Source organism: Chiloscyllium plagiosum, chromosome 5 (genome assembly GCF_004010195.1).
Source record: "Chiloscyllium plagiosum isolate BGI_BamShark_2017 chromosome 5, ASM401019v2, whole genome shotgun sequence".
Classification (NCBI taxonomy): Eukaryota; Metazoa; Chordata; class Chondrichthyes; order Orectolobiformes; family Hemiscylliidae; genus Chiloscyllium; species Chiloscyllium plagiosum.
In genome coordinates, this window is record NC_057714.1 from 66702247 (window position 1) to 66715210 (window position 12964).

At 38.0% G+C, this 12964-nt stretch overlaps 1 protein-coding gene across 1 annotated transcript in view; it reads right to left on the minus strand.

The window, feature by feature from the left end:
- LOC122549953 (tomoregulin-1-like) overlaps positions 1-12964 on the minus strand; it is a 226681-nt gene that overhangs the window by 21480 nt on the left and 192237 nt on the right. The window contains exons 7-8 of the mRNA XM_043690236.1: positions 3972-4028; positions 1135-1249 (exon numbers count right to left, since the gene is read on the minus strand). Of these exons, the coding sequence (XP_043546171.1) occupies positions 1135-1249; positions 3972-4028 (172 nt within the window). The remainder of the gene's footprint in view (positions 1-1134; positions 1250-3971; positions 4029-12964) is intronic.

Consider the following 12964-nt stretch of genomic DNA (forward strand, 5'->3'; position numbering starts at 1 on the left):
TTTGAACTATTTTCGTGAATCTTAAAACCCATCTTTCATTAAGTGTGATGTCCCCAATTGGAGACAATGAGCTAGATTATTTTGTAATTAGTGGGCATCTGGAGCCATTAAAAATGACCTAAGTCTTGGAATGGCACCCCCCATTGTGGCATCCCCAATTCCTTCTGGTGTAGACTACTGGTAAGCACAGCAGGCACACACCTAATAATCCAAACCTGGCTATCTCCACTGTCCAGGTAAACATCCACAAGCTGTTTTCAATTTTCTGTGGATGGTCCAACATATCCATAAACTTTGGGTGACAATGCCCGAAACATCGATTCTCCTGTTCCCTAGATGCTGCCTGACCTGCTGCGCTGTTCCAGCAACACATTTTCAGCCCTTTGGAAAAGTCAAGGATCATTGTTTGAATTCAGAAACTTTCTGAAAGGCAGTTTCCATGGCCCCTCCATGTCAACTCAATGTCACCTATGCCGGTTATAGCACTCATGTTAACCTAAGGCCCTTTGATACCCACCTCAGTCCACATGATGTACAGAAACAAAGAATCAAATTATAACAATGGAATCTGATAAACAGCTTAGTAAAGATCATCCATTCATAATTTTTAGAAATAAGTTCAACAGAAGTTTTAAGCACTTGACAGTGACAAAATCACAGAGAGAAACATCATATTATCACCTCAAAGTGAGGCAATCAAGTAAAGTCAACCCATCTCTGAAACCTGTCTAAACAAACTCACACATAATCCTTTCACAAGAGTTTCGACAGAACTCATTCAGGTTTTCTTTCAACCAGTTTATCTCAGCACTCGGTCACTACTGATCTGATTCTGTGGTCCTACCTCTATTCCCCTACTTCTGTAGAATGTGTAAGAGGGCACTTCATACTGAGGAAGGTCTATGGAGTCAGGACATTTACCAACTTGAGTTACTCAATTGCAATTGAAAAATTCAGCTCATTAAATATTCCAATAGTGACCAAACAAGTGTTTATAAAGGATTATTCCAACTTCCTTACTTTTATAATCAATGATTGGATCTATGCATTTTTTATGTAGAAGCTTTCCAAGAATAAAGAATAATTGGAACTTCAAAATAACATAAGTGAGAACCTTAAGAATCAGACACTTACAGACAGGATGTCTCTCGACGAGCGTAAATATATTCACATTTGCCATGCAAGCAGACATTTTCTGAACACGGCTGGTAGTTTCCAGTGTAAATATCTTCTCTTTGATCACTGGCATCTGGAAAGTAAATTAATAAGCATCGGGGTTATTTGCTCTCATTTCATTTGTTTTACACATATGGTGCAAATTGGCTACTTTAAACTTATCACGTTACATTTGGATGATTAGAGTGAATATCCATGAATATCCTCCTTCTCACTGTAACTCTTTGGCCTTAATCAAAAGAATTCTGTAGTGTTTTCAGATAAGTGCGTACTGTCCCTTATTTTGATCCTTTGACCGATGGAGCTGGGGCATTTATTAACCTCACGTTCAGACATTTCAAATCAGTCTAGGCTTTTGGTAGCACTCTTACAGGCATAAGAAACGTTATAATTGTTATCAATAGGTAACTTCCGTCCATTTTTAGCAATTAAAAAAATATTATTGTGTTACCAATTTTATTTCTGAGAAGCCAAAACCAGGATAACGACTATTAATAATTTTGCTATTAGTGGAATTTTGATGCATGAAAATGGTGGGTGGATTACTTAAAATAACATTGAAATGATTCATTGTTTGTGAAGTACTTAAAAATGTCATTAGATTTGGGAAGATGTCCTTAGATTAGAAAATAGCCAATGTAACATTTGTATTCAAAAAGGCAGGGAGGCAAAAAGCAGGAAGTCTCAAGCTAGTTAACTTAACATCTGTCATAGGGAAAATGTTAGATGCTATTTCTAACGAGATTATAACAGGATACTTGGAGACCTTCCAGGAAATCAGGTAGAGCCAACATGGTTTTGTCAAAGAGAAATCATGTTTAATTAATCTAATGGAGTTCTTTGAAATAGTAACTTCAGTTTGTGTTGTACTTAGATTTCCAAAATACACTTGATAAGGTGCCATGTCAAAAGTTATTGAATAAAAGTTTATGGTGATGGGGGAGGCATCTGGGCATGGATAGAAGTCTGGCTAGCTAGCAGGAAGCAGATAACAGAAATAAATGTGTCTTTTTCAGGTTGGCAGGATGTCCCAAATGGTGTGCCACAGGAGTTGCTGTTGGGGCCTCAACTCTTTACAATTTATATAAAATAGTTGAGATGAAGGGACCAAAGGCTTTGTACTAAACTTGCTGATGACACAAAAATAGATAGTAAAGTGAGTTGTGAAACGGACATAAAGTGCCTAAAAGGGGATACTGATAGGTTGAGTGATTGGGCAAAGTGGAAAGTGCAATATTGTCCATTTTGATGGAAATGGTAACATGAAACACATTATCTAAATGTGAGAGTTTGTAGAACTCTCAGCTGCAGAGAGGCACACCAGCAGGCAGGTTCCAAAAAAGGTAGATGAGGAGGGCATGGCCACATTTGAGAGGTTAGGAATTGAGAGTTAAAGTGAGGTGGTGGTGGGAGAAAGAGACCTTGCACTGGGTGCCTTCACTATTCATAATGAACCTTGAAAGGAGGACATACCCTGCCTCTCATGTGTAATACCAGCTCATCCAGTAAAAGCTGCTTGGGTTACCCGCTATTAATTGAGCTCAACAGGTCCAAACACAGGCCCATACAATTGAAACAGAAAGGGAATGGGAAGGCCAAGTGCCACAATTTATCAGCTAACCAGCATCAACCTCTGCCTCAAAGCCAGTTGACAGGGGTTGAAAATTCCACCTTTCATGACTGCATGTTTAAACTAATATCTGTGTGACAACTGCAATCTTCAAATGTTCTGAGACTGACCTCAATGGAATGCAACCTTTCCCCATGCTCACTGCCACATAGGTGTGCCAAGGCTATAACTGCAATTGGTAGCACGATGTCAAATGGGAATAGTTTGACTCTATTGTTTCTTACGTCTCTGGTATTGTGGTCTATCACCAAATACCACTGTAATAACAATGTACTTTACTTATGGTGCTTCAAAACAAATCCCCGCTTTAATTTTAGTTTGAGATTTTAACAAATCCCTACACTCAATATGTTTCTTCCTTCTTGATATGCCAAGTTTGAGTTGTATGTGCTCTATTTTTATGTGTCAGATTTCTTCAGCGTTTCATGTTCCACTGAGGAATTGACAGATTAAAAGGTTAATATTGAATTAACAGAAAATGCCACCATTTTAAGTAAAACCAAGAATTGCAGATGTTGGAAATGCTGAAACAAAAACAGAAATTTCTGGAGAAATTCAGCAAAATATGTAGAGAGAAAGCAAAGTCTTCATTTTGGGTCCAAGACTATTCATCAGAGTAACATGTTTTAATTCATAGTTCTGCTGAAGGGTTACTGGACCTGAAATGCTGATTTTGCTTTCTCTCCACAAATACTGCAAGACCTGCAAAGTTTCTTAATCAATTTCTATTTTTGCTGTTATTTGAAGTTCATTAATTATTAGGAGACAAACAATGCCACAAAATGTAGAGGAATATATTTTTTCTAAAATACCAGTAAAATACAAAAAAATTAACAGCACAGAAAATAAACCGCAAAATTGGCAAAAGTGGTCTTGCATTTAAGACATTATCACAGGCTGAATCTAGCCTTGACCACTCCAGCTGGGTGAAGGCCACAACCAGTACAATCCAATTCTAATTCGAGGAAGAGTTCTGATCAATTTACTATAAATGCATTGCAATGTATTTGGTGAGAACGCTTTAGCCTGGTTTAAGGGCAGTGCAGGTCTGTTTTTGTGACAGGCTTCCCAGATGCTTGCCCTATTCTTTGTTGTCAACTAAACATTATTTCATCACAGCATGCAGAGGAAGTTTTTAATCATGTATACATTTTCCACCACTTACCTTTAACTTCTGTACCCAGTTGAAATCCATTGTCTTTCCCCAAAGAAGCAGTGTCATCTTAAAAGAAAAGTTGATGCATAAAGACATTGTTAACAAGATGGCTTATCACTTACTTGAAGGGACAAACAGTTTGGACATGTTTTTATCTTTCTTTCTTAATTTCTGAATAAACATAATGTAGCCCTACTATTGGTCCAGATTGAACATCTAGGACCTCTGATTGATGTTCCAGTAGAAATTAGATGCATGGCTTTCAGATGTAAGTGGAATTAGAGTCTTTTTTTAAATGTAAGATTACAGCACAAATAATAGCTACAAAATTCATTACACAACTTCCCAGGGTACCCATAAACCATTACTAGCCTTTGCCAATTGTACATTTTCTTAATTAACTGCAGTACAATTTAAGTAGGTTGTGTTGCATTATTATTTCCATTTTACCAACATATGTTCTGGGGTTTGATCGGTGTTTAACAAGATCACCATAAAATGGAGATGCTGTGGCAATGGTCATGAAATACTTCGCCATGTGCTCCTGCCAGATCCTCTTCTGTATTTTCTTCAGCCAAATGCATTACGTGATACAGCATATGTGTGAGATTATATAGAAGAGAACTTGAAATTCTTTTATAAACATATAATTAGAAAAATGGTCATCAGTGGAAGAATAGGATGGAGTAAGAACCAAAAATGTATAACATCTTTATCGAAGACGCCCTAGGGTTGAGGGACTAAAGGAGTACTTTGTTTCCATCTTGACTAAATAGTTATTACAAAGTCATAGTAATGGACAAAGCTATAGAGAAATTGGATATATGAATATAGAAAAATCACTAGGTCCAAATGGGATACATTCAACATTGCTGAAAGAAAGCTGGATGGAAATTGCTGAGGCTTTGGCCACAATTATTATCAAATAATGACAGGGTCTACCGAAGAGTGTAAATGTTACACGCCTATCCAAAAACAAAGGAACTGGGTTAAATTAACAATTCCAGACTAATAAACCTAACGTCAGTGATACCGACTTTTAGAAACAATAATCTGGAATAAATTTCATTGTTATTAATGAACACCATTATGTTAAAGGAAAATTATGTTTGATTAACTTGATTGAGTTGTTTATGAAATGATTTATAGGATGGACGTTGTGGAAACAGACAATTGATATTCCCAAGATTAAGGAAGCAGTGGTAACATGGAGAGATAACTGATTAAAGGACTGAAAAGCAGAGCAATGTAAATAATTGTTGTTTAAATGGGAGGGATGTGTCCCCCAGGTGGTCAGTGTTGGGAACACTTCTCTGTTTAATATAAATTCATGAGATGGATTTGGACATAACTTAAGAATTGCAGAGGACACAAAATCAAAAACATGGTGGAGAATGGTACCAGACATAAACAGGCTGGTAACATTGGCAAACACATGGCTGATGACATTTAACACAGAAAAGTGCTAAAAGTGATTCATTTTGATAGGAAAAGTGAGGAGATCCGTCATGTAAACCCAACCATACTATTTTGAATGGAACAGAGAAACTAGGGGTGTATGCAAAGTTATTGTTCCAGGTGGCAGCATAACTTAAGAAGACGCTAAAAAGGCATATGGCGTCTTTGAGGATCACAATACTAAAACAAGGACTTCATGCCAAATATCTAAAAAAATTACTGAATTTATTGACTCTGTTGCATTTCTGGAACACTTGAGGACAATGTCTCAAAGTCTTAAGTGGTACAGGGGAAATTTACTTTTACAACACCCTCTACACGTTAAGAGTAAAACACTGGCTATAAAGAGGTTTGAGACATCTAGTAATAGAATCACAGAGATATATAGCACAGAAACAGATCCTTTGGTCCAACACGCCGACTAGACATCCTATATAAATCTAGTTCCATTTGCCAGCATTTGGCCCATTCCCATCAAACCTTTCCTTATTCATATACTCCTATAGATGTTGTAATCAGATCATCTCGACCACTTCCTCTGGCAGCTCATTCCATACATCCTCCAGCCTCTGCATGAAAGAGTTGTTCTTGAGGTTCCATTTTATATCTTTCCCCCTCACCTTAACCCTATTCCCCCTAGTTCTGGACTCTCCCACCCCAGGGAAAAGACCTTGTCTATTTACCTTATCCATGCCCCTCATGATTTTATAAACCTCTATAAGGTCACCCCTCAGCCTCCAATGCTCCAGGGAAAACGGCCCCAGCCTATTCAGCCTCTCCCTATAGCTCAAACCCTCCAACCCTGGCAACATCCTTGTAAATCTTTTCTGAACCCTTTCAAGTTTCACAACATCATTCCCATAGCAGAGAGATCAGAATTGCTTGACCATGAAGAATGTTGATATAAATGCAAGTCCTTCTTTCTTCTTTATGAAAATCTTCAGTTACAGGTAGAGACTGGAGAAACTGAATTTATTGTTAGAACATAGAAGGTTAAGGGCTATTTAAAATTATGAAGGTTTTGACAGAATAAATGATGAGAAACTACTTCCAGTGGCAGATAATTGACAAAAAGAGAGTTTATGCAAGGAAAACGTGTTATGACTGGGAATATATTGAAGAGAATAAAATATAGAAATATACATATAAAAAAAGTAAGATATATAAAGTAGGTTATACCAAAGGATATACAAAGGATATACTTTAAGCCATAACTTCCAAGGTCATGGAAAAAAAACTGGGAATTAAACTAATTGGAGACTAATTTCAAAGAGTTGACACTGGCAAAGTAGAGTGAATGGTCTCCTTTTGTGCTGATTCACCGATGATTTTATGTTTTGCCTATATTGGCATCGGTGAATTATGCATGTGAATATTTCTCTTTTTAGGACTCTAAAAGTCCAGCATAAATCAATGTGGGACCAGCTGTGGGGATTGCAATAAAATAGTATTTAGGTTCATGCAGCTGGTGTGACACTCCATTAACTTCCTGAGAAATGCATCACCTTAAGGAACTATCACCTATAGTTCAAGCATCTGTTGATATGTGAGGATGGATAATAGTTGTAAAAATCATCAAACTCTTCTCTCAGAGCTGAAAGTATTAAAGTGTTAAAGTATACGGTAACAAAATACAGACCAACAAAATGTAACTTAGCCATCACCCCACCCCCAGATACTTTGTGCAACTTGGGTTATCACAAGTTTCATCAAATTGTATCCTAATTCATCCATGGTGTCAGGATGTTGATGGCAATAGGAATTTGTGTAGTCTGAGAAGCTCATAGAACATTAAACAGAAATAAAATGAAAAGAATTTAGAGATTTACTTTAAAATATACTTATAAACATGGAGGAATCTTCTTATTACTTCTTACTCGGTCAGACAGATTGATATACCAATTAACTGTGGTCTCATTGAATTGTGGAACAGACTCAATTTGCTAAATGGCCTACTTCTGTTCCTAAATCTTATGATCTTAGGTTCTAAGATTGAGCAAATATTACATTCAATCCTCAATGACTTCTCTTAAGGTCTTTTATTGAGAGGTAACTCTTGTGAATTCATCTGAGTATCTCAACATCACCCCTTCCCACCAAAATTATTAATATGTGAATTAGCTACAAAACCAAAAGAGATTATTCAGCCCAACTGATCTATACCAATGTGTCCAATCTATACTCCCATCATTCTTCATCTAACCCAATCCATATATCATTCTATTCCTTTCTCCCTTAATGATTAAATAGCCCCTGATAAAATTGATCCATGCTAGTCATTTCAATTACTCTTTGTGGCATTGGTTGCAGAGGTGGTGTTGTGTTGCAATGGTTAGCATTCCTGTCTCTGAGCCATTCTCCAGGACTTCATAGCTAATAAAAGTGTGGTTTAACACAGCCAAAGTGGTTATCTTTCAACATAAAACTTCCAGCATATAGCAAAGGCAGATGGTCAACTACATATAATGAAAAAGTGTACAGCCACTGCCATTATTATCCATAGCTTCAGGCTATAACAGCATTTAACAGTGCATATTGCCATAGTAGTAGTTCTGACTGCTTTTGGTGAAGCAATTGGCTGCATAGCCAATGTGGATCAGATTGTTGTCAAAAGTATGAAATTTAATTCTACACTCCACATGGACAGATTTGGGACTTGTCTCTTTGCCCTCTTGAGGAGATGGTGTTATGTGTTTGACAAGCAGAGGACAGAAAGTGCATCCCATGTTCTTACACTGTTCTGAGTAAAAACAATTCTTTTGAATTCCTACTAGATTATTATTGACTATCTCATTTATGCCTGAAGTTGTATTTTTCCTTCACAAATAGAAATACTTTCTCTATGATGACCCTATCAAACTTTTTCATAATCTTAAAGACTTCTATTATATCACCCTTTTTTCCTTTATTAGTGAATAAAGACTTGAATCGTTCCTGAAGGGTTTAATCTTCCCAGTCAACGATCATTCTTGCAACAAACATTTCCTTGTTTGTAAATTAAAAATCAGAATAGTTTACTGTACTCCAAGTGTGGTCTAACCAAACTTCTATGCAATTTTAAAATGACTTCTCTGCTTTATTCTATCTCCTTATAAATTAATGCAAGTGCATGTTTATTTTTATGGCCTTATTAATCTAAGCAAGCACTTTGTACTACTGCACACATAGAACCCTATGTAGACACTTAATTTCCAAAGAGTACATGATCCCCATTGCTTTCCCACCAATATGAACTTCCTGATAGAAACAGGCGTAGGCCATTCAGCCCCTTTTCTACTAATCAATGAGATCATGGCTGATCTGTGGCCTAACTCCACGTATCTGCCTTTGGCCCATATCCTTTAATACCTTTGCTTAACAAAAATTTATCTATCTCTGATTTAAAATTAACAACTAAACTATCATCCATTGCTACTTGTGGAAAAGGGTTCCAAACTTTGACTGCCCTTTAGTACAGAAGTGCTTCCTAACAACTCTGCCGTCATTCTGACCTTAACTTTAAGAGAATGTCCCCTAGTTCTAGAATCCCGAACCAGTGGAAACAGTTTATTTTTGTCTACCCTGTCTCTTTCTGTTAATGTCTTGAAGACTTCAGTCAGATCGCTGATCAGAGTGTACTTGCTAATATGCAAATATACTTAATTGTATTCTTATTTTATTAATGTCTTCATGTATTTGTTGCATCCTCCTCTGTATTAACTACACACCTCCCCCTCCATATCGAAATAAATTTGAACTGTAATCCAATTTCTGACTCCTAATCAATATGTAAATTATAGGTGGGAGTAGTCTTAACACTTATTCTTCTGGCACACCACTTCCCACCCTTTGTCAATCTTATTAATTTCTTTACGTCACCAGTGTCTGTTTTCTATTTTGGAGACAGCATAATATCTATTCAACTATTGGTCCCCGACTCCATACATTATTCAATGACTTTGCTATATACTGTAATACCTGTCAAATGCATTTTAGAATGTCAAATATATTACATCTACATTATTACACTTCTCATGGAATCATAGAACCCTTACAGTGCAGAAAGAGGCCTTTCAGCCCATCGAGTATGCACCGATCCTCTGAAGAGTATTCAACCCAAAAGCCAGCCCCCACATAACCCCACATTTCCCATGGCTAATCCACTTAGCCTGCACATCCCTGGATACTACAGGGCAATCCACCATCGCCAATCCACTTAACCTGCACATCTTTGGATTATGAGAGGAAACTGGAGCACCCAGCAGAAACCCATACAGACACAGGAAGAATGTGTGGAGTTCACACAGACAGTCATCCGAGGGGGGAAATCGAATCTGGTTCCCCGGTATGATAGCCACTGTGCCGCTCTATCTATCCTTTTTGTTACTTCTTCAAATAATTCAATGCTTGATTAAGCAAAGTCTTCCTTTTGGAATCTGTGCTGACTGTTCTTTACTACATTTCAGTTTCTCTGTGCTTTCTTTTCGATTTTTGAGTATGAATTTCATTATCTTTCCTGCCACTAGCATTAAAGTAATTGGTCTGTAGGTCCCTAGACTCATTCAATCTCTGTATTTATATACAGGAATCACATTAGATGTCTGCCAACCTTCTGGCATTTTTCCCTTGTTTAATGATTTTTTTATGTACGTAATAATGTTTTTGCTATTTCTTCTTTCACTTCTGTTCTTATGAGTGGAGGCAGTGTTAGTTTAATGTGGAGTATTCCAGAGAAAAATCCATGAGTGCACTGACCTGGTGTACTTTCCTGGCAGATCCATTAAACCTACCATATATTCATGAGTCAGTTTACATCTGGTCTTCTAGCTCTTTTTGAGTTCTATAGTTAACCTTGTGTACCATCATCTTTTAGAAATGTTAATTTAGCCAAAATTATACAGAACACATGAAAACCAGCGTGTATTTTTAAGCCAAGATATGTCTAACTAACACTTGATTATATTTCTCAACAAGTTAATAAAGAGTGTTAATGAGAGTAAAGTGGTTGATGTAGAGCACATGGACTTCTAAAAGGTATTTAATAAAGGGCTAAGCAACAGGCATTCGAGGAAAGTTAGAGCCAAAGAATAAAAGGGAGAATGGCATTTTGAATCAAAGTTTGTCAGAGTCACTGAAAACAGTGCATCCTGATGACGTTTTTTCAAAGTGATTCCCATACACCTGTACAAGGGCAGCTGTTTTTTATTTGATATATATTAGTGACCTAGACTTGGGTGTGCAGGGGACAATTTCAGAATATGAGATGGCAGAAAACCTTTAAGTATTGTTAACTGTGAGGATAGTGTTAGAAATCACACAACACCAGGTTATAGTCCAACAGGTTTATTTGGAAGCACTAGCTTTCGGAGCACTGCTTCTTCATCAGGTGATCACAACCACTAGTGTGCTTCCAAATAAACCTGTTGGACTATAACCTGGTGTTGTGTGATTTTTAACTTGGTACACCCCAGTCCAACATCGGTATCTCCAAATTGTAAGCACAGTGATAGCTTTTAAGTGGATATTTGGTAGGGGAATGAATGGACATATGAAAGATGAATTTAATGCAGAGAATTGTAAATAAATTACATTTTTAACAGGAAAATTTAGGACAGGGAATAAACAGAGCATGCTACTCTAAAGGGGATGCAGGAACAAAGAAAACTGGAGATAGATACATTTTTTTAGATTTAGGAATTGTTAAAAGATAGACAGAGTTGTGGTGGAGGATTGCTTTTCAGACTGGAGGCCTGTTACCAGTGGTGTACCACCAAAGATCGGTGCTGGGTCCACTGCTTTTTGTCATTTATATAAATGATTTGGATGTGAACATAGAACATGGGCGGCACGGTGGGTGGGCAGCACGGTGGCACAGTGGTTAGCACTGCTGCCTCACAGCGCCAGAGACCCGGGTTCAATTCCCACCTCAGGCGACTCTCTGTGTGGAGTTTGCACGTTCTCCCCGTGTCTGCGTGGGTTTCCTCCGGGTGCTCTGGTTTCCTCCCACAGTCACAAAGATGTGCAGGTTAGGTGAATTGACCATGCTAAATTGCCCGTAGTGTTAGGTTAGGGGTAAATGTCGGGGTATGGGTATGGGTGGGTTGCGCTTCGGCGGGTCGGTGTGGACATGTTGGGCCGAAGGGCCTGTTTCCACACTGTAATGTAATCTAATCTAATCTAATCGTTAGTAAGTTTGCAGATGATATCAAAATTGGGGGTGTAGTGGACAGCGAAGAAGGTTACCTCAGAGTACAACAGGATCTTGGTCTGATGGGCCAACCGGCTGAGGAGTGGCAGATGGAGTTTATAATTTAGATAAACGCGAGGTGCTGCATTTTGGAAAAGCAAATCAGGGCAGGACTTACACACTTAATAGTAAGATCCTGGGGAGTGTTGCTGAACAAAGAGATCTTGGAGTCTGGATGTATGTTTGCTCACTGAGTTGGAAAGTTAATTTTCAGACGTTTTATCACCATAATATCCTTACCAGCATAAAATTCACAAAAGAAGAGGAAAACAACAACAAACTGCCATTCCTAGATGTCACAGTAGAACAAACAGCCAATGGAGAGCTTCAAACCAGCGTCTACAGGAAAACAACACATACAGACCAAATATTGAACTATAGAAGCAATCACCCCAACACCCACAAAGGAAGCTGCGTCAGAACATTATTCCAATGAGCCACCACACACTGCAGTACAGAGGAACTACACAGAGCAGAGGAAAAGGATGGGTAAACAATGAACACAGTCTGCAGAATTCTCAGCAACAAATCCAAACAAGCAGACCTAACTTGTGCAGAAATCCTAGCCACTCTCCACTACATCAAAGACATCTCGGAAATGACTGCCAGACTACTCTGACCCCTTGGCATCATGGTAGCCCACAAACCCACCAACACACTAAAAGTGCAGCTAATGGACTTAAAAGATCTGATACCGACAACAAGCAAAATGAATGTCACTTACAAAATACCTTGCAAGAACTGTAACAAACACTACATTGGACAAACAGACATAAAACTGGTCACTAGGATACATGAACATCAACTAGCCAGAAAAAGACATGACCCACTATCATTAGTATTCTTACAGACAGATGAGGAAGGACACCGCTTTGACCAGGACAATACATCCATCCTAGGACAAGCCAACAGAGTCATGCATGAGAATTCCTGGAAGCATGGCATTCCAACTGGAACTCTATCAAAAAAACATCGACTTGGACCTCATTTACCACCCTCTGATTAAAATAAAAGAAATGACATCACCACAGGAAATGATATCATCAACCCAAGGACACCTAAACACATCAATAGAAAGCAAGTCATAACACCAGTGCTTCACTGGAGCTTCACTGATGATGTTACCTAGTATGGTGATGCAATGTCTGAAAATGAACTTTCCAGCTCAGCAAGCAAACTTACATGTAGAACCTCAATTTGAGCTATAAATCTTCTCAAAACTCGCTAAGACCCTAAGAGTGCAGTTTCATAGTTCCTTGAAACTAGAGTCAAAGGTAGATAGGATAATGAAGAAGGCATTTGGTATTCTTTCCTTCCC